Source organism: Scyliorhinus torazame, chromosome X, assembly GCF_047496885.1.
Source record: "Scyliorhinus torazame isolate Kashiwa2021f chromosome X, sScyTor2.1, whole genome shotgun sequence".
Classification (NCBI taxonomy): domain Eukaryota; kingdom Metazoa; phylum Chordata; class Chondrichthyes; order Carcharhiniformes; family Scyliorhinidae; genus Scyliorhinus; species Scyliorhinus torazame.
In genome coordinates, this window is record NC_092738.1 from 31,408,613 (window position 1) to 31,435,295 (window position 26,683).

Sequence of the window (26,683 nt, forward strand, 5' to 3'; positions counted from 1 at the left end):
CTAGGTCGGCGCCGGACGAATTTCCGCCCCACCAGCTGGCGGAAAAGGCCTTTGGTGCCCCGTCAGCTGGCGCGGCAATGACATCTCCGGGAGGCGGATGCGCGGGAGCGTCAGCGGCCGCTGACGGCATTCCTGCGCATGCGCAGTGGAGGGAGTCTCTTCTGCCTCCGCCATGGTGGAGACCGTGGCGGAGACGGAAGGGAAAGAGTGCCCCCACGGCACAGGCCCGCCCGCGGATCGGTGGGCCCCGATCGCGGGCCAGACCACCGTGGGGGCACCCCCCGGGGCCAGATCGCCCCGCGCCCCCCCCCCAGGACCCCGGAGCCCGCCCGCGCCGCCTTGTCCCGCCGGTAAGGTAGGTGGTTTAATTTACGCCGGCGGGACAGGCATTTTAGCGGCGGGACTTCGGCCCATCCGGGCCGGAGAATCGAGCGGGGGGGCCCGCCAACCGGCGCGATTCCCGCCCCCGCCGAATCTATGGTGCCGGAGACTTTGGCAACCGGCGGGGGCGGGATTCACGCCAGCCCCCGGTGATTCTCCGACCCGGCGGGGGGTCGGAGAATCTCGCCCAAGATTAGCATTGTTCCTCTTTGCACAAGGTGTCAGAATCAGGCATTTAACAACGTGGCTAGTTTGGTGCAAACTATCTGCCTTAACCCCAATCTCAGAAAACACCATGGGCTGGAATCGCCAGTCCCCCCCAGCCCCGTGTTGCTTGGCCGCATTCCGTTTGCTGGCGGTGTCATTCCCTCTTCCCGCTGCTTGTCAATAGGATTTCCCATTGTACAAACCACCCCATGTCCCTGGGAAACCCAGGAGTGGTGGTGGTGGGGGTGGCGGGGGGGGGGGGGGGCAGAGAATTCCAGTCCATATATTGAGTCATAGAATCCCCACAGTGCAGAAAGAGGCCATTCGGCCCATTGAGTGTACGCCGACCCTCCGAAAGAGTACCCTACCTCGGCCCACTCCCCCTCCCCATAACACCACCTAACCCTTGGACACTAAGGGACAATTTAGCACGGCCAATCCACCAAACCATCTTTGGACTGTGGGAGGAAGCCGGAGCACCCGGAGGAAACCCACGCAGACACGGGGAGAACGTGCCGACTCCGCACAGACGAGGCCGGAACTGAACCTGGACCCATGGTGCTCCTGTGGTACCGTGATTCTAACATCAGTGCGGCAAGCTGTTCTTGCACCTTCTCTGACGAGCTTGGCCAATTAATGTCAATTAGAATGGAATTTCCAGCATACTCAGGGCTCCAGGCAACTGAGTTTTAAAACCCACCTCAGTGCATTTCATGTGGATAAAGCTGTAGGAGCTTTACCCCGGGATCAGGCCAGAACTCACTCAAACCCTGCGCCCAATATGCCTGGTGGCTGAATTCTAATAATATTTCTATTTCAAACCTTTTGCTTCAATTTATTCAGCAAGGCTTTCAGCTTCTGTTTCTCCTTTTCATTCAGAACAGCTAAAAAAAATCACAAAGAGGGTTAATTAATCAGCTTTCAATACACTGCATCCAATGTCATTGGAATACAGGGAGGGTTCGGGACGGGGACAGGGAGGGTTCGGGACGGGGACAGGGAGGGTTCGGGACGGGGACAGGGAGGGTTCGGGACGGGGACAGGGAGGGTTCGGGACGGGGACAGGGAGGGTTCGGGACGGGGACAGGGAGGGTTCGGGACGGGGACAGGGAGGGTTCGGGACGGGGACAGGGAGGGTTCGGGACGGGGACAGGGAGGGTTCGGGACGGGGACAGGGAGGGTTCGGGACGGGGACAGGGAGGGTTCGGGACGGGGACAGGGAGGGTTCGGGACGGGGACAGGGAGGGTTCGGGACGGGGACAGGGAGGGTTCGGGACGGGGACAGGGAGGGTTCGGGACGGGGACAGGGAGGGTTCGGGACGGGGACAGGGAGGGTTCGGGACGGGGACAGGGAGGGTTCGGGACGGGGACAGGGAGGGTTCGGGACGGGGACAGGGAGGGTTCGGGACGGGGACAGGGAGGGTTCGGGACGGGGACAGGGAGGGTTCGGGACGGGGACAGGGAGGGTTCGGGACGGGGACAGGGAGGGTTCGGGACGGGGACAGGGAGGGTTCGGGACGGGGACAGGGAGGGTTCGGGACGGGGACAGGGAGGGTTCGGGACGGGGACAGGGAGGGTTCGGGACGGGGACAGGGAGGGTTCGGGACGGGGACAGGGAGGGTTCGGGACGGGGACATGGAGGGTTCGGGACGGGGACAGGGAGGGTTCGGGACGGGGACAGGGAGGGTTCGGGACGGGGACAGGGAGGGTTTGGGACGGGGACAGGGAGGGTTCGGGACGGGGACAGGGAGGGTTCGGGACGGGGACAGGGAGGGTTCGGGACGGGGACAGGGAGGGTTCGGGACGGGGTCAAGGCGGGCGGGGGGGGGGAAATGGGGTGGGCGGGGCGGGGGGGGGGGGGGGAAATCGGGTGCAAACGGGCATTATGAATTCAGCAGCCCACTTTTACATCCATCCAAATCTGATAACAGGCGGCTAACCCCCACTGTGCAAAATATCTATTTTGTGTGGCGATTGTAACTTTTCTTTGCCCGGTGTGAGGGGGGAAGAGTGAGGGAGATAGCCCGCGTTAAAGTTTTACGGGCTCGCCAGCTGAGAGGACTGGCACATAACCTGCTCCTTCGTCTCTGCCAATGCCACCCTGTGACCAGCCTTTAAAAGGTGGAAGGGAGTGAGCCACAGCCAAGGACACCTCCCTCTGGGCAAGCACTGCATGCTAATCGCCCAGCTCACATAATGATCAATCAGGAAGCATATGAACGCAATAAAATGTGAGCTATATTTCAGGAAAGCCGAGCCAGAATTCAAATCAGCCTTAATTATAAATAATCGGTTTCTTGGGCTTCATTGTGAAATGCAGAGCAGACTGTGGAAGGATCCATTACTGAGAATTCCCAAGGGAGCCTCTCAACACTCAATACAGTTTCACCTTTACCCTGGCAAATGAGCAGAAATCCTGAAGAATCAATCCTGTGACGAGCATTTCAAAGTCCCCCGCCTTGCTGGTGTTTAGTGGCTTACAAGCAAGACACCAGACAGAGAGAGAAGCACAAGCAGTTTTACTGAAGGGAATATTGTTCGATCAGCTTCCTTCTATGGTCAGCCGTGCGTCCCTAGTGTGGTGGGTGGCACTTGGCCGGTCTCGATATGGGACGTGGAACCTGGGTGGTTGAAGACATTATACCCCACGTCCAAACGGCAGACAGGATCCCACTGAATATTGAAGGGAATTCTCCTGGACATGGTCAAGTAAATGCTTCTCGTCGCAAATTGTCCCGTGATTAATTGTTAAATAAATAAATAATTTGTGAATTATAAGGAAAACGACAAGTTGTGACATACACCAGTTAGACTCCTGATTGGGTCATCACCTTTGCATCAATTATGCGGTTTGGCCAGGTAGACGGTGATATCTGAAGGGACAGCTTCACCCTCTCCCCTCCCCTTAGCTGGAATCAATGAGGACTGAAGGTTGATGTGAACTCAGGGTATGCAGCAAAGCACTGTGTCAGTTTGCCAATAGTGTCACAGAGGCAGCTCTGATCAGGAGGTCAGCAAGAATATTCTTTTCAGAAGAAGTAACCAGAGGGTTGGTAGGACTCAGGTTTTAACAGTCAAAGAAAAAGACCTGCCTTTCGATCAAGCTTTTCACACACTCAGGGCTTGTCCCAAAGCACTTTACACCTAATGATGTGTTTTTGAAGCGTAGTCAATGCTGCAGACAATCCACACACAGCAAACGTCTACATACAGCAATGTGTTAATGACCTGGAATCTGTTTTCTTTTATTCTCTCATGAGGTGTAGACGTCGCTGGCGAGGCCAGCTTGGTGTTGCCCATCCCTGAGAAGGTCTTCTTGAATCCACAGAGGTGTTAGCGGAGGGATAAATATTGGCCAAGGCACCGGAGGGAACTCCGCACTGCTCATTTACACGGCATCTTTGCGCATCCACCTTCGAGGACAGACTCGGTTTAACATCAGATATGATAGGTGGTGCCTCCCACAGTGCGACGCCCCCTCAGCCCGATCCCTGGAGTGCAACTTGAACCCACAACCTTCTGACACAAACCGCTCTGTGCAGACTGAACAGAGACAAACAAACAACTCAGAACAGTTGGGAGTGTCAGCCGTGGTTTCTTTGGGAGCGTTCTTGAGCCTGGAAGCTGGTGACTCAGGGGCACGTCCCACTCCAGGGACTGTGCACAGAAATCAAAGCTGAAACTCCAGCTAATATTGAGGGAGCTATTGGATGAGATGTTTAACTGAGGCCCCATCTGCCTGTTCATATAGATGTGAAAGATCCCAAGGCAGGGGACTTCTCCCTGGTGTCCTGGTCAATATTTATCCCTCCATCATCATCACAAAAATCAGATTTCACAATTGTCATGAGAATGTCGCTTTAAGAAATGTTTGGCTGCTCATATTGCTGCAGTGATGTCAGAGTGTGGGTGGAGCTGGGCTGTCTGTCAGCTTTTTACTTTCATTTTAGGCTGTTTGCTCCAGGCTGTGTTTTAGTTTTGTTTTCAGTGTTGGAGCTGAAGCCAGACAGAGCAGGTGTACTGTTGATCTCTCTGCCATGAAAAGACTATCTCTTGATCATTTGGTGAATTCAGTGTGATAACTGTTCTCAGTAGTGAATTTAAACCTGATGTGCTTCTGTTAAAAGTTTTTTTAAAGTCTTATAGATGTTAAAAGGAAAGTTTAAGGATTACTTAGAATGTTGTAATCTTTGGGGGTTGTATTTGAATTGATGGTTGCTAAGATGTTCACTGTATGTTTTAAAAAGGTTAACTTGAGTTGATAGAATAAACATTGTTTTGCTTTAAAAAATACTTTTCCATTTCTGCTGTACCACACCTGTAGAGTGGGCCGTGTGCCCCCCATACCACAATCTATTAAAAGTTGTGGGTCAGGTGAACTCCATGATACACTTTGGGGTTCTCTAAACTCTGGCCCATAACATGAGACTCACATAAATGTACGGTGGTGAACTGTTCTTTAAGGCTCGATAGCCGGAGATGCCAGGGGCTTGCAATACCATTGGGCTGGGCAGGAAGTGACTGGATATGGGCTGGTTTAGCACACTGGGCTGAATCGCTGGCTTGTAAAGCAGACCAAGGCAGGCCAGGGGCACGGTTCAATAACCGTACCAGCCTCCCCGAACAGGCGCCGGAATGTGGCGACTAGGGGCTTTTCACAGTAACTTCATTTGAAGTCTACTTGTGACAATAAGCGATTTTCATTTTTTTTTTCCACTTTTGGGTTCTCTAAGCCCTGGCCCATAACACAACGCGGTTTGTGGCAGTTTGTTGTGTGTACGATGTCTGTGGTGTTCCCTACGATACAATAGTGACTACATTTCTAAAGTACTGAACTGGTTGGAGAGCACGCAAGTGTCCCGTGGTTGTGTAAAGCGCTGTAAAAATGCAAGTCTTCCTTTATGTTTGTTTTGTTGACAAGCACCTCCCTAAGGACAGTTCAAGAACAGAACTGGGGGAAGCCTGGGAGCAGGACATTCTTGAACGGGGAAGAGAGACATGAACAAAAGAGGAGAAGGGGCTCCAATAATTCCATGGTTAATCTGGTGCAGCACTGATCTGGGGGGGGCGGGAATAAAAAGAAATTAGCCACGGCTCTGATGTCTCACTAACGTCCAAAGCCCACGATGCCGATCACGATGTGCGCATTCCCAACATCCCAGTCCTGATGCACACGTGTGGAAGTCGGAGAGTGATAGGATCACACAGTGATTCACTGTCTACGCTAATTAATGAGGAGCGGATGGGATGGGGTGGGGGGGCATTACTGGAACCTTTAGAACTTCATATCAGCACAAGTCAAAATCTTTCAAAAGAGAGGGGAACGGAAAAATAAAATTGGGAGAGCGGTTGGAAGGAACAGAGTGACAACAATGTAAAGCATTAACATTATACTGATAGATAATGCATTTTGGAAGGTCTAATGCAGGTAGGGAATATACAGTGAATGGTAGAATCCTCAAGAGTATTGACAGTCAGAGAGATCTAGGAGTACAGGTCCACAGGTCACTGAAAGGGGCAACACAGGTGGAGAAGGTAGTCAAGAAGGCATACGGCATGCTTGCCTTCATTGGCCGGGGCATTGAGTATAAGAATTGGCAAGTCATGTTGCAGCTGTATAGAACCTTAGTTAGGCCACACTTGGAGTATAGTGTTCAGTTCTGGTCGCCACACTACCAGAAGGATGTGGAGGCTTTAGAGAGGGTGCAGAAGAGATTTACCAGGATGTTGCCTGGTGTGGAGGGCATTAGCTATGAGGAGAGGTTGAATAAACTCGGTTTGTTCTCACTGGAACGACGGAGGTTGAGGGGCGACCTGATAGAGGTCTACAAAATTAAGAGGGGCATAGACAGAGTGGATAATCAGAGGATTTTTCCCAAGGTAGAGGGGTCAATTACTAGGGGGCATAGGTTTAAGATGCGAGGGGCAAGGTTTAGAGGAGATGTACGAGGCACGTTTTTTACACAGAGGGTAGTGGGTGCCTGGAACTCGCTGCTGGAGGAGGTGGTGGAAGCAGGGACGATAGTGACGTTTAAGGGGCATCTTGACAAATATATGAATAGGATGGGAATAGAGGGATACGGACCCCGGAAGTGCAAAAGATTGTAGTTTAGTAGGACAGCATGATCGGCACAGGCTTGGAGGGCCGAAGGGCCTGTTCCTGTGCTGTACTTTTCTTTGTTCTTTGATAAATATATGCATTCAGAAAAGGCCTAGAAAAGAGGTTATACTGTTTTAAGAAAAGGAACGAGATCAGATCGTACCTTGAGATTCGATTCTTTTCATGAGTTTTAACTGGGTGTTGTTAAGCCATATCACTGTCTTGACCTTTGGTGGCCTTCCTTTGCCTCGCTTGACCTTTGGCTGTTTTGGGACTCGCTGCTTGTTAGGATTTGGCGGTCGTCCTCGTCTGCCCATCATGGCTTTAATCCGTAAAGGGATTTCTTCTGCATTAAGCTTACACCACTGCATACCCTGATAAAAAAAATCAGACAGAAAGAGCAATCACTGCTTCAGGAGGGACAAAACTGAGAGCTTTGTCTGTGGTGAGTGTCATGTGAGAGTACCTTTAAGAAATGGGTGTTTTTTATAGAATAACTGCAGTGGGTGTACCTTTAAGAAATGGGTGTTTATTACTGCAGTGATGTCAGAGTGTGGGTGGAGCTGGGCTGTCTGTCAGCTTTTAGTTTCACTTTGAGAAAAGCTTGGGTGTGTCTGTGTTTTTTTGGCTTTGTTTCAGTGTTGGAGCTGCAGTCAGCCACAGAATGTGTACAGCTGATCTCTCTGCCATGAAAAGGCTATCTCTTGATCATTTGGTGAATTCAGTGTGATAACTGTTCTCAGTAGTGAATTTAAACCTGATGTGCTTCTGTTAAAAGGTTTTTTTAAGTCTTATGGATGTTAAAAGGAAAGTTTAAGGATTACTTAGTGTTGTATTCTTTGGGGGTTGTATTTGAATTGATGGTTGCTAAGATGTTCACTCTGTTTTAAAAAAGTTAACTTGAGTTTATAGAATACACATTGTTTTGCTTTAAAAAATACTTTTCCATTTCTGCTGTACCACACCTGTAGAGTGGGCCATGTGCTCCCCATACCACAATCTATTAAAGGTTGTGGGTCAGGTGAACTCCATGATACACTTTGGGGTTCTCTAAACCCTGACCCATAACATGAGGCTCACTTAAATGTACGGTGGTGAACTGTTCTTTAAGGCTCGATAGCCGGAGATGCCAGGGGCTTGCAATACCATTGGGCTGGGCAGGAAGTGACTGGATATGGGCTTCTGTCAAACATTCCTCGCAAGTCCTGGTTCCCAACCTTGACTGTTGCCAAGGAGAAATGACAGGTGAAAGGCAAATCGCTCGATAGGAGGAGAGAGGGAGGATCAGCAGGCACGTTTGCCACCTCCAAATCTCCCAAGTCAAGCCGCCCAGACACATGGACTGAACCTTGGGTGGAGGCTGGATCTTCACTCGTTAACATTGGGTAACACTAGGTGAGAAGCAAATCTCCACTTTCCTCAGATTTGGGCTAAAATTGGAAGCAAGATGCTAAAACCAGACTGCAGGCAAGTAAAAGAACACATTTCTGATTGGGAACAAAAGCCTGTACAGACCTCAGAGCAGTCTTGTGCTTCAAAAAACTCTCCCACATTCATCCGGGGACTGAAACTGAAATGTTCCCGACTGACTTCTGTCACTGCGTTTCGAACCAGGTACTGGAAAAAGAACAGAACACAAATTGTCTTGTTTCTAATTGGCAATGCGGGGCAAACTCCAGGTGGGATTCTCCGGCCCCCCCACAGCCGCGTGTTTCCCGGTGGCGCGCCATTCGCCGGCGGTGGGATTCTCTTCCCTTCAATTTCCCATTGAAGCCACCCCACAGCGGCGGGAAACCCACAGGCTGGGTGCGCTGCCGGGGGGGAACAAAGAATCCCAATGGCCGGAGAATTCCTGTCACTGTGTCGTGAAACGAAGGGTAAGTAGACAGAATCTGGCAGGGTTGACATTTTTAGTCTTTCACTGCGAGATTACCGTGCTGTTGGAATTCTCACTGGAGTAAGACCAAGGTTCCTACAATTTGTAAAGCGTCTAAACCCCTTGGAAGTTTAGAAGATGCTGTCACATTGCAATTTAAAGCAAGACGGTCTGGTGATCTCACTGGGGAAGCTATCATTTGTGGGAAGAAATTGGAACACTGTTCCATCACTAACAGGGTCTAAAAAGTGAAGAACACATGGTGGGTAAAGGACGCATTCCAGCCACACAACATTGGACTCATTAAAAGGACAAGGTCAAAGGTTAGCCACTGAACGCGATAGCCTCTCGGAAAAGTCTTGCTGATTCTCGGGAGCACTATGACTTGGAGATCCCTCCCATGGTGGTAAGGTGCAGCACAGATAGTGAAGATGTCTGCAGTAGTTACTCAGTTCCACCTTCCGAGCTGAGGCAGGACAACATGGCGGAAAGATAAAATGGACCAAACGAGGTATTGAACCCCTACAGTGCAGAAGGCGGCCATTCGGCCTATCGAGTCTGCAACGACCCTCCAAAAGAGCACCCTACCTAGCCTCCACCCACCCCCAATCCCCGTAACCCCACCTAACCTAAACATCTTTGGACATTACGGGGCAATTTATCATGGCCAATCCACCTAACCTACAGAACATTGGACTGTGAGAGGAAACCGGACCTCCCGGAGGAAACCCACGCAGACACGGGGAGGAAGTGCAAACTCCACACACAGTCACCCGAGGCTGGAATTCAACTCGGGTCCCTGGCGCTGTGAGGCAGCAGTGCTAACCGCTGTGCCAACGTGCCCCCAATAAGTCAATGCCCTCTGGTGAGGAGTGGAGCAACCCAGACAGGAATAAAAAAGCTTTATTGAAGTATCTCCCAGAGGCAAGTTATCATACAGTAGAAGGCCATTCACATTGTGCAGTTCTTTTTTTTTGGTGGTAATTACCTTAATAACTTCAGGGAACTGACGTAACCTCTTTCCACAGGGGGCATAATATGTGGTTTCCCCTTGCAGGCGGCTCTCGACCGTCTTTATTCTGATCTCACGCCTCCATCTGATAAACACAATTTATCTCTTATCATTTGGGAAGCAAGAATCAAGTTGAAATTTATTTTTAAAAAGGCATCTCTCAGTTTTCTCTTCGCCCCTTTCAGCTAATGGTGTGCCTCTGAGTCTTGAACCGTCCCTGGTGGAGGGGCTGTGCAGACAGCTGAGTAAATTGAGCTTACTCTCTCTGGAGTTTAGAAGGATGGGAGCTGATCTCAAAGAAAGGTTCTGAAGGGGTTTGACAGGGTGGATACTGAGAGATTGTTTCCCCCTGGCTGGGGTTTGACAGGGTGGATACTGAGAGATTGTTTCCCCCTGGCTGGGGTTTGACAGGGTGGATACGGAGAGATTGTTTCCCCCTGGCTGGGGTTTTGACAGGGTGGATACTGAGAGATTGTTTCCCCCTGGCTGGGGTTTGACAGGGTGGATACTGAGAGATTGTTTCTCCCTGACTGGGGTTTGACAGGGTGGATACTGAGAGATTGTTTCTCCCTGGCTGGGGTTTGACAGGGTGGATACTGAGAGATTGTTTCCCCCTGGCTGGGGTTTGACAGGGTGGATACTGAGAGATTGTTTCCCCCTGGCTGGGGTTTGACAGGGTGGATACAGAGAGATTGTTTCCCCCTGGCTGGGGTTTGACAGGGTGGATACTGAGGGATTGTCTCCCCCTGGCTGGGGTTTGACAGGGTGGATACGGAGAGATTGTTTCCCCCTGGCTGGGGTTTGACAGGGTGGATACGGAGAGATTGTTTCCCCCTGGCTGGGGTTTGACAGGGTCGATACTGAGAGATTGTTTCCCCCTGGCTGGGGTTTGACAGGGTGGATACGGAGAGATTGTTTCCCCCTGGCTGGGGTTTGACAGGGTGGATACTGAGAGATTGTTTCCTCCTGGCTGGGGTTTGACAGGGTGGATACTGAGAGATTGTTTTCCCCTGGCTGGGGATTGACAGGGTGGATACGGAGAGATTGTTTCCCCCTGGCTGGGGTTTGACAGGGTGGATACTGAGAGATTGTTTCCCCCTGGCTGGGGTTTGACAGGGTGGATACTGAGAGATTGTTTCCTCCTGGCTGGGGTTTGACAGGGTGGATACTGAGAGAATGTTTTCCCCTGGCTGGGGTTTGACAGGGTGGATACTGAGAGATTGTTTCCCCCTGGCTGTGGTTTGACAGGGTGGATACTGAGAGATTGTTTCCCCCTGGCTGTGGTTTGACAGGGTGGATACTGAGAGATTGTTTCCCCCTGGCTGTGGTTTGACAGGGTGTGTACTGAGAGATTGTTTCCCCCTGGCTGGGGTTTTACAGGGTGGAAGAAAGGACGTGAAAGCTTCAGCAAAGGGAAGTGTTTTTGAGGAGGCCGTTGGAAATAAGAAAGGAAGGTGGCAGGGCATGTCCTTATCGAGGATGAGGAGATGGTGCTTCAAAGAATAACCAGTAAAGTGGGAAGGAGCAAACTGGAGGAACAGCGTGTACTTGTGAGAACGTGTGGTTGGGGTACATTGCTGAGGTAGGGTGGGTCGAGGTCATGAGAGATCTGAATGCAAGAATGGGCACCTTAAAGTCAAGAGGTTGTGGCACAGAGAGTCAGTTCAGCTTAGCAAGGGGAGGAATGAAAGGACTCAGGATTGTGTGCAGAGGGATTCAGGCCACGGAATTCTGGAGGAGTTGCAGTTTATGGAGGGTCCAGTTGGGGACAGAAAAGAAGAATGTTGGGAGCAAAGCTATTAATGTGGTTTAGGCACTCTGGAAGTGCAGCAACAACCTTGACGTTAGAGAATTTGAGCTGGGAGCTGGGAGGAGGCTGGGGTGGGGCACAGGCACTTTTGAAGGAATTAGATGCAGGGACAAGAGGGACAAAGAAGAGAGAATGAAGGGAGATGGTGAACTGCATGGAGAAATGAAATGAAAATCGCTTATTGTCACAAGTAGGCTTGAAATTAAGTTACTGTGAAAAGCCCCTAGTCGCCACATTCCGGCACCTGTTCGGGGAGGCTGGTACGGGAATTGAACCGTGCTGCTGGCCTGCCTTGGTCTGCTTTCAAAGCCAGCGATTTAGCCCAGTGTGCTAAACTAGCCCCAGAGAAGATGAATTTACAGGCAGTTGAGGGAGGTTGGAGGGATATACTAGGGAGGTGCACATTGAATGTGCATTGTGGAGGATGATGACAAAGATTGGAGTGAGATGCATTTGAGAGTTCTTTTTCGGAGTTGGATGATGATACGCATGACACTTCAGCCATTGGTGATTTGGTGAAGGAGGTACCATTTGTAAGTCAGGTTTCAGTCAAGCCCAGTATGGCATGTGTTTCTGCAGGAAGGGGGTTGTGCTGGTCGTAGACAGGGAGGAGTTTGTTCGCAAGAAGCAGACATTTTCAAAGGATGATGCCGAGAGGAAGGGCCGGAGATTCAGTCAGGGGCTGGTGGAGGACGGTTCAGAAGTGCAAACGAGGAAGAAGGAAGGTGGGGAAATGTTTGAGACATTAATCCTCGAGCGGTTCACGGTGAAGGCACCATGAGCCGGGAACAGAGCGACAACGAGGGTATGTGTCAGGATAGGTGTGGTGGAGGCTGGTCACTTTGAAGCAGAGGAAAGCCGTGAGCTTGCTTGGAAGGCATGAGAGTATTGTGCCACGGAGTGCAGCAAGAATTGGCAATAGATTGAGCTGGGGAGTAAAGAGAGAGTTGATTTTCGGAAGTGGGAACACAAGAGGAGAGAAAATGAGCTGGAAAGCATGAGGAGAATGAGGTAAGTCGGGGAGAGCAGGCAGAAAAGCTCTGTTCAAGAGTAGCATGTGTGGGCCAGGGAACAGCAGCAATCATGGTTACAGACTTCACAACCATTGGGAGCTCAGTTACAGGGGATGGCGACCAGTTGGGTCAGAATTGTGAGTGCTGCTTTAGGTCAAACAGGAACTATGTTAAGCCTGCTGGGGTCATTTAAGGCTGAGTGGGTTGCTGGGGCGAGTTCAGGGACTGATTGGGAACAACTGCAAATGCCAAGGTCAGCAAAGTTCAATGTAAGCGTTTATACAAACCATAAGACTAACCAAAGACAGCTCGAGTCTGACATTTAAAGTTTGGGGGAAGGCAAGCGATTGCAGGAGTCCGGGGATTGGCTTGAGAGGTTGGAAAATCCAGAATTAGCTCGAGAGGTTGGAGTGCGTGGAATTGAGCAGATGACTGGAGCAAGACTCGTGTCAGTTTGGGATTCAAAGATCTTGGTGTAGCACTGGGGACTTGTAGAGAGGTCAGCCAGTCTGTGTGAGCAAGATGAACCAGGGCAGCAACAGCAGCACCAGCAGAAGGGCCATTAATAGCACCAGCAGAAGGGCCGCCCTGGCCAATAACAGCACCAGCAGGAGAGCCGCCCTGACCAATAACAGCACCAGCAGGAGGACAGCCCTGGCCAATAACAGCACCAGCAGGAGGACAGCCCAGGACAATAACAGCACCAGCAGGAGGACAGCCCAGGACAATAACAGCACCAGCAGGAGGGCAGTCCTGACCAATAACAGCACCAGCAGGAGGGCAGTCCTGACCAATAACAGCACCAGCAGGAGGGCAGCCCTGGCCAATAACAGCACCAGCAGGAGGGCAGTCCTGGCCAATAACAGCACCAGCAGGAGGGCAGCCCAGGACAATAACAGCACCAGCAGGAGGGCAGCCCTGGCCAATAACAGCACCAGCAGGAGGACAGCCCAGGACAATAACAGCACCAGCAGGAGGGCAGTCCTGGCCAATAACAGCACCAGCAGGAGGGCAGTCCTGACCAATAACAGCACCAGCAGGAGGGCAGCCCTGACCAATAACAGCACCAGCAGGAGGGCAGTCCTGACCAATAACAGCACCAGCAGGAGGGCAGTCCTGGCCAATAACAGCACCAGCAGGAGGGCAGCCCAGGACAATAACAGCACCAGCAGGAGGGCAGCCCTGACCAATAACAGCACCAGCAGGAGGACAGCCCAGGACAATAACAGCACCAGCAGGAGGGCAGTCCTGGCCAATAACAGCACCAGCAGGAGGGCAGTCCTGGCCAATAACAGCACCAGCAGGAGGGCAGTCCTGGCCAATAACAGCACCAGCAGGAGGACAGCCCAGGACAATAACAGCACCAGCAGGAGGGCAGTCCTGGACAACAGCTGCAGCACAACCTGGGAGCAATGATTCAGTGCAGACTACTTGCAAGTAGAAAGGGAAAGGTTTTCTCCTTTAACATGTTTTTATTTCTGGGTTGAGTCACAGCAGATCCCCTTGGGGCATTTGGCGATACAGTAACTTACTGCTTTTGGAGCCACGTCACCTCCCCGCTGAATGATGCTGGAGGAAGACGAGCAGGAACCTGAAGGAGCTGTTACAACACTTTTATTGAAAGTGCTGCCAGGAAGGATTACTGAGCTTGGTACACAGGAGCAGCAGGAGGAATGCCGTCGCTGACAGCCAGATGGCAATGGATTTTGGAAATCCATTCCAGAAGATATATACAGAGCATGTTAATCAGAAATGCCTCAGCAAAAACCTATTTTGCCATCTGACTGGAGGTAGCCGCATTCTATTAAAAAACAGCTGAACCCACCCCTGCCGCAACTGGTGCACTGTGTGTTGCTGGGTCATATAGACCAGGAAGGTCTCCAAGGTGATCCATGGTCTGTTCTGAGTTAGCTGCCCTCAGTCAGGAAGATGGCTGGAGCACAATTTGCCTCTGTACCAAACTGCACAGGGCAATTATCCATTACATCAGTGAGGCAGCGGGAGTTCTGAACCAGCGCTTTTGGTGATGAATTCCATTGTAAGCAGGTGAGCAGTAAAATCCCCAAAACAAGCAAACACTTGTTTGTTTTGTGGCTTTAATGGCCTGGCAGACCTCATAGCTGAGTGCGTCTCTGATTGTCCAATTGCAAAACAGTGTGTGCATGAGGTGGGAAAATAACATTAAAGCAGAGAAACGACTTTGTAAAAGGGGGTGTTTTATTTTGAATGAACTTACATACACGTTATTTCATCAGAAATGGAACTGCAGAGCAATGGGTCACATCAGCGGAAATGTTAAAGGGAGATAGAGAAGCTACTGCTCAACAAAGCAAGAAAATCAGCCAAGGGATTGAAAAGGGGGATCATTATCCCGACATCCAGGAAAGGAAAGGAACCACAGGATCCACACGGTAAGATCCTGGCCTCTAATCCAGCAAAAGCTTCTGAGGCATTCGGGTCAAACAGGATGGAAGATACAAATCGATGAGAATCAGGGAAGTTATGTGTGGGTGCCCGAGAGTCAAAGGAGAAGTGGGTGGAGTGTCTACTATCACCAATAACATAAGCTCAAGGCAGCAACTGATAGCATGATTCTGATGAAGGATCATGACATGTGGGCTATCACCAAAGAGCATGAATGAAGTCGGCTCCCTGGGCTAGTGTTGCGAAACCATCCACACCAACTTCATTCCCTGATTTGCGCTGAATTACTTGGGTCAGAATTCTCCGGCTGTTGGGATTCTCTGTTCCCGCTGGCAGTGCACCCCTGCTCGTGGGTTTCCCGTCAGCGTGGGGTGGCTTCAATGGGAAATCCCATTGACAAGCGGCGGGAAAAGAGAATCCTGCGGCCAGCGATTGGCGCACCCCCGAGAAACGTGCGACGGGGGGACCGGAGAAGGAAGCAACGACTGGGCTCAGCATCCATGGACGAGAGGAGACAGGAACGTCAGCTCCTGCTCCTGAGCGCTGTCCAGTCAGCACTGCTGGAACGTGTACATGGTTGTACACTGCGCAGGACCAGCACTGGGCTCAGCTGGGGTGGGCCACTTGGTAAAATCACCTGCTTCACGCGCAGCGTTGATACTCAGATGTTAAAAGATGGTCATTTGCGCGAGAGACCTGGGGACTGCTTGGTGCCCGTGGAACCAGAATCTCAGCACGTGTCCGTGCCGTTAGAAAAAGCAGGAGAGCAACAAAAGAAAAATGAACATCCGGAGCAAAGCTGCTGAGGCCCAGCTGGGGTGTGTCAAAGCGGGAGCAGGACCTCCAGGGCTTTGCACAGAGAACGAAGGAAGACAAAGGACTAGGAGTTCACCGCAGCTCTGTGGCACTCTCATCAACAGGGTCACCATTGTATTACTTTGGTAAAGAAGCAGGCATCGTGGCTGGAGACCACATCCCTTGGACTTGCAGTTAACATCATAGGGGGAGGAAATTGATCTGTTAATCTGACAGAATCATCCGTTGTTTGCAAATATATTTCATGAAAACAGCACAGACAGATCATTCAATGCAATTGTGTTAACCAATGGTCTAGAATTAGCGCAGAGAGGAAATATGATGATAATAATGCATTTATATTGCGCCTTCTCACATTGAAATGGTGCAAAGTGTTTCACACAATTAATTATTTTGGAGTGCATGAGAATTTGTGTGCAGAACACAGGCAGGTGACACATTCTGAACGATGCCAACCAATAATCATGATTAATGATGAAAACAGCAGAATGAGACAAATTGGAAACCAGTTTCAGGTGACACTCACATAACACTGGAAGGTAGCCCAGAAGATCAGGGGTGCCACGGTTACCTTAATTTAATTGCTCCTTAGAGAAGCTGAATATAAACCACATTATGCAGATGAAGCATTTGGTGTGTTAAGAAAGGCCTGGTAACAAGAACTGGCCATTACCAATCTAATTCCAGACCTACAACGCAGTGCACTACGTTGCTCTAGCACAGGAACAAAGACTTGTCACTTATGACCAGAGATGCCTCAAAGAGCCTTTGAGATTGACTGGCAACAGCGAGCCAATAATTATGTTGTCAGGGAAAGAGTTGGAATCAATGTCCCAGATAATCGAGCGTAAGAAATTGCCGTGGTTTAGTCACTCTTACAATATCTGTCAAGACTTCCTCATCATAAAAAAGAAATACACAAGGTAGATGCCAGACTGGATACAAAGATAGAGCCATCAGAGATATCGGACATGTTTGCACCGAGTTGGAAGAGTCACTAAAACTGAGAAAGAGACCATGACATTTACAGTTGAGGATTTCAGTTGGTCCTGGAACAAACAACGGGTCGAGATAGTGATCCACACAGTGCTTTTACCAAAGACATCCCTCTTGTGTGAGTTTCTCTCAATTGGGGCTGCCTGGGGCTTCCTGAGCTTTTGGCAAATGTGTTACTGGGCTCCTGTATCTGACAGCCTTTAATAAACATCAGAGAGAATTACCCGTATTGCAGTGGAATGCGCAATTCGCGTTCGTCAGTTACTCTTCTACGTATGCATTCGCCTGTGGGGAAGAAAAGCAAGAGGACATTTTACTTCCACATACAAGCCTTTGTACTGCTAGCACGTGGCGTTTATGACCCGCCCTGTCAGAGTCCTAGTCCTTTATGCATTGCTCCAACATGCACCACACTCACTAATGTTGCATTACTAGAAGATGTCAACATTTTGGGAGATTAATTATTTGTAAATCCGCCCCCCACCTTGGACCCCAGTCAGTATTTATACTACACGGTCTGTTTTCTCTTAATTCTCTGAGCAATACGCCTTCAGTAACTATTACCTGTGTTTCCCCAGGTAGCACCAAAGGGTCAAAGAGCCCCATTCTGCTCCAACTTTCCCTCCCCTCTTTTTGGAAAGGTATTTTATCCGCATTCCCTTTTTTTGGGGCTCTTCTCACACTAAATAGCAACCACAGGCAATCGGGCAGACATGCAACCCGTGCAGCCACTGTTATTCTGAGGTTGGCCGCTCAGAGGTGTGTAAGAACAGCCCCGTGTGACTCTCTCACAGCGACACAATTGATAGCAGGATCAAATCTGCCTCCGATTACTCTCTGGTGCAATAGTGAGGCACTGCGGCAGATTGAAAAATATTTTCATATGATATGCCACCCAGTTGCCCATTTCTAGTGTTGCACACAGAACAAAGACACAAAGGGCATCTTTAAGCAAGCTAGTGAAGGAATCAATGTTTTTGTGTTAAAACAATTACATTAAAAATGTGCTTATAGCCACTTGAGGTGGATCTTCGCTACAACATAGACCTAAAGCATGCTTATGGCATTTGGGTGCGGTGGAAGTTACTATGTATGCTACCTGCTCCTAGCATTCTCCATGTGCTCCCTCAGATCTGGTCATGTGTGTAGAAACTAATGGGAGCAAATCTAGCCTGCAACTTCCTTTGGGGTAAAAGCGCACTGCAGTATTAGCCCACAAACCTGTCGAGACTTGTAAAATGAAATTCCTTTGGCTCTTTCTGCAAAGATGTTCACACCAAATAAACTGGTCAATGTCTTTGTTCAAAGGGATCTTGCACACTGCATTCAATATTGCACACGGCACTTTCACCTCAGCTGGGTAAAACCTCTCAACTTCACCCTCGCGACTACCTCAATTACACGAGTAAATGGAGCATCAAACGTCTGGAGCATCAAACATCTGGATGAGCGAAGTCACTTTCCCCCTCTTATGTTACTTCCTGACTGAATAACCTTTTAACAAATCCCCCCCCCCCCCCCCGTTACTTCTTACACACTCTAGACTTCACTTGGCTGAATAGCTGTAAACTACACAGTACTAGCACAATCAAATACAGTGACCAGAGTCTCAAGGGTAAACCTGGTTGTGAGAAAGATAAATATCTTGTGAATGAGTGTAACAATTCTAGTAAATGCCTGGTGGTGCATTTCAGGATTGGCCTGAACCTTTGGGACGTGTTAGCCACTCCTTTTAAGGAGTTTTCTCCCCTTCCTCTTGGCTGTTATTGTGCCGTGTATCAAGGGAGGGACAAGATGGTCACTAAGGGATGCTTGAGAGTTGCTCAGAACGACTCTCCCTCTAATGTTTTCATGCACCGTGCGGGGAAGCTCCCCTCAGCAGCATGATGAGACTAAGGAATTTGGCGCAGCAGCTATACTAGCTGCAAACGGCCTCACCCACCTGCTCCGTAGTGCAGTGTCTTCGAGCACGATTGCCACCTGGAATTCAGCTAGATAAAAAAAGGCTGACCCCTCCCCCACAAAAAAAACAATAATTAGGATTGCCAACTCCTCATGGATTGTCCGAGAATTAAAGATTAGTCTCCAGGACACCATGAGAACAGTCATTGGGGCATTGACATGTTTTTTTTAAATAAGGTTCTCCTCAGATACATGTGTTTATTTGATTTTTTTTTAATCCGACATGGGACAAAGGCTGTTTTACAGGTGGTGAAGAATTATACAATCAGGTAACGAAGAGGCTCCTCACTTTCCGATTGGTGGAAGAAAGTGGGGCACCCTGAGGAATGGACATGTTGGCCGACCAATGGCAGGAGTGCAGGGACAGGGCATGCAGGCTGTCACGTGATGAAACCTCCAGGAATATGTTGGCAACCCGAGGGAAAATCAGAGTGCTTCTAATTCTGCCTCCACCCCCTGCCCCCAACAACTTGTTCACAACTAGCTCAAGAGCAACAGGGGCAGAGGGCTTGCAGTACTTTGCCTGCGGCTCTTTCCCCTGGATATAACTTTCTTTTCTCTTTTTTTATAAACGTAGAGTACCCAATTATTTGTTTTCTAATTAAGGGGCAATTTAGTGCGGCCAATCCACCTACTCTGCACATCTTTGGGTTGTGGGGGTGAGACCCATGCAGACACGGGGAGAATGGATATAACCAGGGTCCTGAGAACCTGCTGCAGAAAATGTCCCGGAATTTCTCTCCAGAAATTCTCCCCATTCCCAAATAATTCCCTCTTCCTTGGAACTAATTGGAATCAATGCCTGGTGTCTCAGTACCAATACCTGGTGTTCCGAGTCAAAATGGTATCAAAATAACATTAATATTCCGGCCTTTCGTTGGTGTGGAGCTCACTAATCGTCAGCATTTCACATCTTGCACTTCACTTCCTGTGGAGTGGGCAAGGTATAAAATGCAAGATGGTTACGTAACCCCAGCTCATTAATCGGCTGCTTTTGGAGAAGCTCAGAGTCCAGTTGAGCAGGTGACGTGTTCAAAGTGAGAAAATATACGGGGGGTTAACAAACTGCAAATCAACGAGGACGGCAAAGAAATGGAGAGAGTAAGAGAGACAGACAGAGAGAAAGAAATGATTTGCATTTATATTGCGCCTGATCATGTCTCAGAACCGCCTCCAGGTGCTTCACATACAATTAATTACTTTGAAGTGCAGTGATTGTTGCCTTGTCGGCAAACGCGGCAGCCATTTTGCGCATAGCAAGATCCCACAGACAGCAGTGAAACAAATAAGCAGTTCATATTTTTTTTTGTTCTGGTGTTGTTGGTTTAGGGATGAACATTGGCAAGGATACTGAGGCTCTTCTTCCAATAGTGCCGTGGAATCTTTAATAACCTCCAGAACAGGGCCTCGTTTGTCACATCTCATCGGAAAGTATTATTACCCTTCTGACTGCGCAGCACTCCCTCAGTGCTGTATTGGGAGCGTCGGCCTAGATTTTGGACTCAAGGTGCTGGAGTGGGGCCTGAAGGCACAATCGTCTGACTCTTATGCAAGAGTGCAATCAACTGTTATCAAATGAGCCATGCTGGCACACAGTTGATACCATTTGGATTTGTTACACCAGGTATTGATTACCCGCTGGGCAGGTGAAGTGTGCAAGGTGTGAAACGCACGGGGATTTTCTAACCCCCACTAATTTCAGCTCCTAATCAGCTGGCTTTGGAGCAGGTTTGAGTCCAGCCCCTTGTCCTCTGTGCTCGGAATGTCTAAAGTGGCAGCTTTTACAAATTGTACCTTCGGGTGCAATTAACACAGCCTCAGGATTACATTTTCCCTGTTTAAAATTGACGCAACATATTTCCTTGCTTGCTTAATGTGCCGGGGAGTTGAGCGGACGTTGTTGAATGTAATACTGGGCGGTGACTGCAGCTGTCCATCAATAGGCGCTGGGCTCACCAGTTCTTTAAACACACGAGGATTATACAATCTTGTCATTTTAAACTCTTTGAAAGAGAAACAGCGGTTTGAACATACCTGGGCTCTGCACACCAAGTTGGAAGATACATTGTCATAAATGCGAACATTTCAGTCTAAAAGCCACCAGTTTAGCTAGCCGCCACCGAGCACCTTGCTGTCCAATTTAGCTAGGTGAAAGGTCAGGCGAGATTGGCTGGGGCGTAAAGTGGCAGCTATTACTGTAAAACAGCTAAGCAAAACACGGGCTTCCAGAGGCTGAGCACAGCAAACATCTTTTCGACAGTTTTAAAATCCCAGTCTTTCTAATTCTTTTATCATAACATCTATTTTATATTGCAATGCCCCCAAACTGTGGACAGACTTGTTGCTTCGATCTAATGCCGCAAAATCTGGTTGGATTTGCCGCAGAATTCTGGGGTCCTGGACAGAAAGCTTTACCAGGGAGATCAATAAAAGAGGGATAGGAAATAGCTTAAGAAGCCTGGCTAGGGCACCTCCCCGGTAGCCTTCTGAGTAAATGCACTGCCCAGTGTGAAACGGAGCTACACAGACCAGAAAGACTCCCTGGTCTGCATGGAGCTCGCTGATTGTAGCTCAGATGGTGGGGGTGCGACAATTGTGTCTTAGTGCCACGTCAGAAATGGAGGGACAATTTAGACACAGAGTCAGCCCCAGGCAGTCTCGTGCACCTTGCAGAACAGCAATGACCAAGGCTCAGGAGCCAGTCAACTGCCTGCTCTCTCATCTGTGGAATGGTCCATGGCACTGGGAGACATGCAACCTGAGCAAGAGGGAGAAATCTCGAAAGAAGGAATGCAGCCACAAACAGTGCTGATTTCTGTAGCCTCTGCTCTACTGTGCTGCAATATTGTGGTTTTGCATAGACCTCGTTAAAATAACGAGGCAATTATATCTTGACAGAGTCTGCTGAGACGTGACTCACCCTTACGCGTGGCAGAGGATGATGGTGTCGGAGGCGTCATCGGTACAGAGGCCTTCTTCTTTGCCTTCTTCACAGGGGTTTTGAAGAGAGTTGAGGATTCTAGAGAGCAGGTGCTGGTGCCACCGGGGGCACCAGTGCCATCCGCATCGGCGTCGGACAGCGTGAGAGTTGACATGACCAGTTTCGAAAGGATTTTCACTGCTGCAGCATCGGGATCCTCGCACTCATCAGTTTCACTATCCGAGACAGTTAAATCTGGACAAAATTTTAAAAGCAGTGTTGTTAAATCCAGCAGAAAGAGCTTTTCACAGACGCACAACAGTAAATCTCAAAGGACACCAATAACATTTTTGCTCCAAAACAGAAAAATGAGTAACACTTGCTCAAATTATCCATCCCTCTCCAGTGAAATAAGTGCTGACTCATAACTCAACAAAGACAAGGATTGATTCCGGGTCAAATTAATGTTGTGGTCCAAGGAATGAGTAGGCCTCCCCTGGACAAATAGCCTACCTGGGCACTCCTTTCTTCAAAGGGATTGGTGAATATTCTTGTTACTGAATGATTAATCAGATTTGATATCTAATATTACTAATACTGGGTGCTTGTTATAGCAGCTGTGGTCACCATTTGGGAATTCTTGTTGATGTCTCGTATTTTTCCCTTCTGGCTTACACCATCTCAATCTTATTTGGGCTCTTGGGTGAGGCGATGCAGTAGAGAGGCTGCAGTTATACAGCGCCCTGAATGTAGTAACACACCTCAGTCAGGCTGCTTTACAGGAGCATTAGGAGACAAAAACGGCACGGGTAATTTAAGAGGGAGGTGTTCCACTTCTGTGCTCCCGATGGGAGCAAATGGCAGGAAAGTGTGTAATCCCAATCCATGGTTATCTTGTCTTTTGTTTTATACTTTCATGGGATGTGGGCAAGGCCAGCATTTGTCGCACATCCCTAATTGCCCTCAAGAAGGTGGCAGTGAGCTAGCTTCGTGAACTGCTGCAGTCCACGTCCTACTGATTACCACCTACCTACATCCCTCTCTCAACTGATCCGTATTCCTCCATACTAAACACTACTTGGAAGAAGCATAGAATGTACTCTAGGTGGGGACGTCAATGTCCATCACCAAGTGTAGCTTGTTTGCACAATACTGACCGAGCCGGCTGAGTCCTGAAGGACATATCTGCCAGTCTGCGCCTGGGTGACCTCGCACTCACCAATCTATCTGTCGCTCATGCATCTATCCATGACAATATTTGTAGGAGTGACCATGCACAGTCCCTGTGGAGATGATGCCCCATCCTCAAATTATGTGGCACTACCACCATGCTAAATGGATAGATTCAGAGCAGATCGAGCAATTCAAAATCGGCCACCGATAAGGCGCTGTGGGCCATCAACAGCAGCAGAATTGTGCTCAACCACAACCTGTAACCCCGTAGCCTGGCATGTCCTTCACTACACCATGGTCAGCAAGCCAGGTTCAATGAGGAGTACAGGAGGGCATGTTGGAACAGCACCAGGCATACCTAAACATCAGGTACACTTTACATAGACATAGAATTTACAGTGCAGAAGGAGGCCATTCGGCCCATCGAGTCTGCACCGGCCTTACAAAGAGCACCCTACTCAAGCCCATGTATCTACCCTATCCCCGTAACCCAGTAACCCCCATTTAACTTTTTTTGGACACTAATGGCAATTTATCATGGCCAATCCACCGAGCCCGTACATCTTTGGACTGTGGGAGGAAACCGGAGCACCCGGAGGAAACCCACGCAGACACGGGGAGGATGTGCAGACTCCGCACAGACAGTGACCCAAGCCGGGAATCGAACCTGGGACCCTGGAGCTGTGAAGCGACTGTGCTAACCACTATGCTGCCGTGCTGCCCACAAACTTGCGCGCCAAACAGCAGGAGCAGCATGCAATAGACACAACCAAGCAATTCCGCAACCGACAGATCAGATTTAAGGCCTGCCACATCCAGTCATGAATGGTAATGGACAATTAACAATTTGCGAACCCTGCACCTCAGTACTAAAGACAAGACTGAAGCATTTGCAAGCATCTGCAATCAAAAGTCCATCTCGGCCTCCTCCAGAGGTCCCCAGTCTTCAGCCAATTGGGTTCACTCCATGTGGTATCAAGAAACAGCTGAAGGTACTGGATACACCGACGGCTCTGGGCCCTGCCAACACCCCAGCAATAGTACTGAAGACTTGTGCTCCAGAACTAGCCACGTCCTTAGCCAAGCTGACCAGTACAGTTACGACACTGCGTTACGAGCTGGTTAGGGACCAGTAACTTTTTATTTAAGGTTTGAAATCCCAGTTACCCACTAGGGCACTAAAGCCACAAAATCTCAGTTTTAAACAAAGTAAATATCACCATACAAAGTCAGAAAAGTAAAACAATTTACAATATTCAGCTTATACTCTAACATTCCGAATTAACATAGAATTCAGAATTAACATAGTAAGCAGTCTTACACCAGGTTAACATGAGGTAAATATGAATCAAATGGCAAACTATGATCAAACTCATTACATTTCATATTAAATTACAGATGCCACCAAGACAGCTTCCATGGATTTCTCAACAGCCCAGCCAGACATCAGGGAAAGAGTGCCCCCACGGCACAGGCCCGCCTGCGGATCGGTGGGCCCCGATCGCGGGCCAGGCCACCGTGGGGGCACCCCCCGGGGCCAGATCGCCCCGCGCCCCCCCCCCCCCCCCCCCCCCCCCCCAGGACCCCGGAGCCCGCCCGCCCGCGCCGCCTTGTCCCGCCGTTCAAAAGGTGGTTTAATCCACGCCGGCGAGACAGGCAATTTATCGTCGGGACTTCGGCCCATCCGGGCCGGAGAATCGAGTGGGGGGGGCCCGCCAACCGGCGCGGCCCGATTCCCGCCCCCGCCGAATATCCGTTACCGGAGACTTCGGCAACCGGCGGGGGCGGGATTCACGGCAGACCCCGGCGATGCTCCAACCCGGCGGGGGGTCGGAGAATGATGCCCCTGGCCTCTGAATTGTCTTCAAGGCTGCTCCAATTCGGACTGCCTCAACAACTGCTCATCTCCTGATGGTTCAAACTCTCCTCCTGAGACTGCATATACACGAGATTCACAATGCTGCACTCCCACCTCTAATTACCAGGACACTTCCAACTCTTTCACAGCTTCACTAAGCTGGCACTGCCCTTAGGTTTCTCTGAACTCCAGTCTCCCGGCTGCACCAAGGTATAAATGGCTCCCAGGGTTTCATCTGAGCCCTAACCCTCGCACAGAAGCAGCAACAGCTACCTTCTCAGCTCCCCAAGATTTCACAGAATTTACAGTGCAGAAGGAGGCCATTCAGCCCATCGCATCTGCACCGGCTCTTGGAAAGAGCACCCTACTTAAGCCCCACACCTCCACCCTATCCCTGTAACTCAGTAACCCCACCTAACCTTTTTGAATGAAATGAAAATTGCTTATTGTCACAAGTAGGCTTCAATGAAGTTACTGTGAAAAGCCCCTAGTCGCCACATTCCGGCGCCTGTTCGGGGAGACTGATACGGGAATCGAACCGTGCTGCTGGCCTGCCTTGGTCTGCTTTCAAAGCCAGCGATTTAGCCCAGCGTGCTAAACCAGCCCCAGGTGGTTTTTTTGGACACTAAGGGCAATTTAGAATAGCCAATCCACCTAACCTGCACATCTTTGGCCTGTGGGAGGAAACCGGAGCACCCGGAGGAAACCAACGCAGACACGGGGAGAACGTGCAGACTCCGCACAGACAGTGACCCGAGCCGGGAATCAAACCTGGGACCCTGGAGCTGTGAAGCGACTGTGCTAACCACCATGCTACCGTGCTGAGCTCTAACAGCCTGGAGCCTGCTACCAGCTCCCAGGCATTCTCTGTAAGCTGCAAACCACGCAAGATCCAAATTGCAACCAACCACTGGACCAATGGTTCCTAGGGATTCTTTGAGCCCTAACTGGGGTTATCAGTGACCAGAAACTAATTGACTCACTATATACTGTGGCTATAACAGCAGGTCAGAATATAGGAATCTGTGGTGGGAAACTTACCGCCTGACTCCCCAAAGTCTGTCCACCATCTACAACGCGAAGTATGGTATACTCTCTACTTGTCGGAATGAATGCAGCTACAACAACACTCAAACAGCTTGACAAAACCTCATCCACCACCTTAAACATTCACTCCCTCCCCAACTGATGCACAGTGACAACAGTGTGTGCCATCTACAAGATACACCTCAGGGACGGCAGCGGTTCAAGTAGGCAGCTTACCACCACCTTCTGAAGGGCAACTAGGGACGGGCAATGAACGCCGGCCTAGCCAGCGACGCCCACATCCTGTCAATGAATTTTTTTTAAAAACAGGTGCAACTCGCCAAGCCTCCCTTGACAACTCCTTCCAAATTTACGACCTCTACCATCCAGAAGGACAAGAGCAGCAGACACATGGGAACACCACCACCTGCAAGTTCCCCTCCAAGCCACATACCATCTTGACTCAGAAATATATCACCGTTCCTTCATTGTCACTGGAACTCTCTTCCCGACAGCACAGTGGGTGTACCTACACCGCAGGGACTGCAGCGGTTCAAGAAGGCAGCTCACCACCACCTTCTCGAGGGCAATTAGGAATGGGTAATAAATGCTGGCCGAGCCAATTGCACTCAAGTCCCCAAAGAATCAGATTACCTTTTCTTGGTGATGATGTGCGTGGAGACATCAGGAGGGTGGCTGGTGTCTGAGTTTCGCTGAGTGAAGATTTGAAAAGGTTCAAGCTTTCTAGAGACGGAGCAAGTGTGGAGTCGGAGATGGAGAAGGCAGAGACATCCTGCTTCAGAGACATCTTCACTTCTGCATCGTGGCAATCGTTCAATTCATTATCAGACTCACCAGTGAGTTCTGTAGAGGTAGTGAAGGAAAGCATTAGATCGTAAGCCAATTTGGAAACTGGCACTTTTGCCATTGAGACCACAGGGGTAACATCTTCCATCTGGGGTAATAGTTGTGGGCCAAATATTTTGTTCCTGCAATCCCCACATACCTTTTCTCTACTTTCAAGTCACCAATTAAAGCAAGAGGCTGAAGCTCGAGAACTAATCTTTCATCCAGGGAAGGCATATGGGATATTGAGATGAAGAGAGGGC

The 26,683-nt window shown here is 49.7% G+C and overlaps 1 protein-coding gene across 2 annotated transcripts in view; it reads right to left on the reverse strand.

Moving 5' to 3' along the window:
* LOC140405484 (bromodomain adjacent to zinc finger domain protein 2A-like) overlaps positions 1-26,683 on the reverse strand; it is a 389,217-nt gene that overhangs the window by 153,859 nt on the left and 208,675 nt on the right. For both annotated transcript variants that reach the window (XM_072493982.1, XM_072493981.1), the window contains exons 5-11: positions 26,229-26,438; positions 21,518-21,772; positions 16,860-16,920; positions 9,553-9,661; positions 8,204-8,305; positions 6,852-7,062; positions 1,411-1,472 (exon numbers count right to left, since the gene is read on the reverse strand). In XM_072493982.1, the coding sequence (XP_072350083.1) occupies positions 1,411-1,472; positions 6,852-7,062; positions 8,204-8,305; positions 9,553-9,661; positions 16,860-16,920; positions 21,518-21,772; positions 26,229-26,438 (1,010 nt within the window). The remainder of the gene's footprint in view (positions 1-1,410; positions 1,473-6,851; positions 7,063-8,203; positions 8,306-9,552; positions 9,662-16,859; positions 16,921-21,517; positions 21,773-26,228; positions 26,439-26,683) is intronic.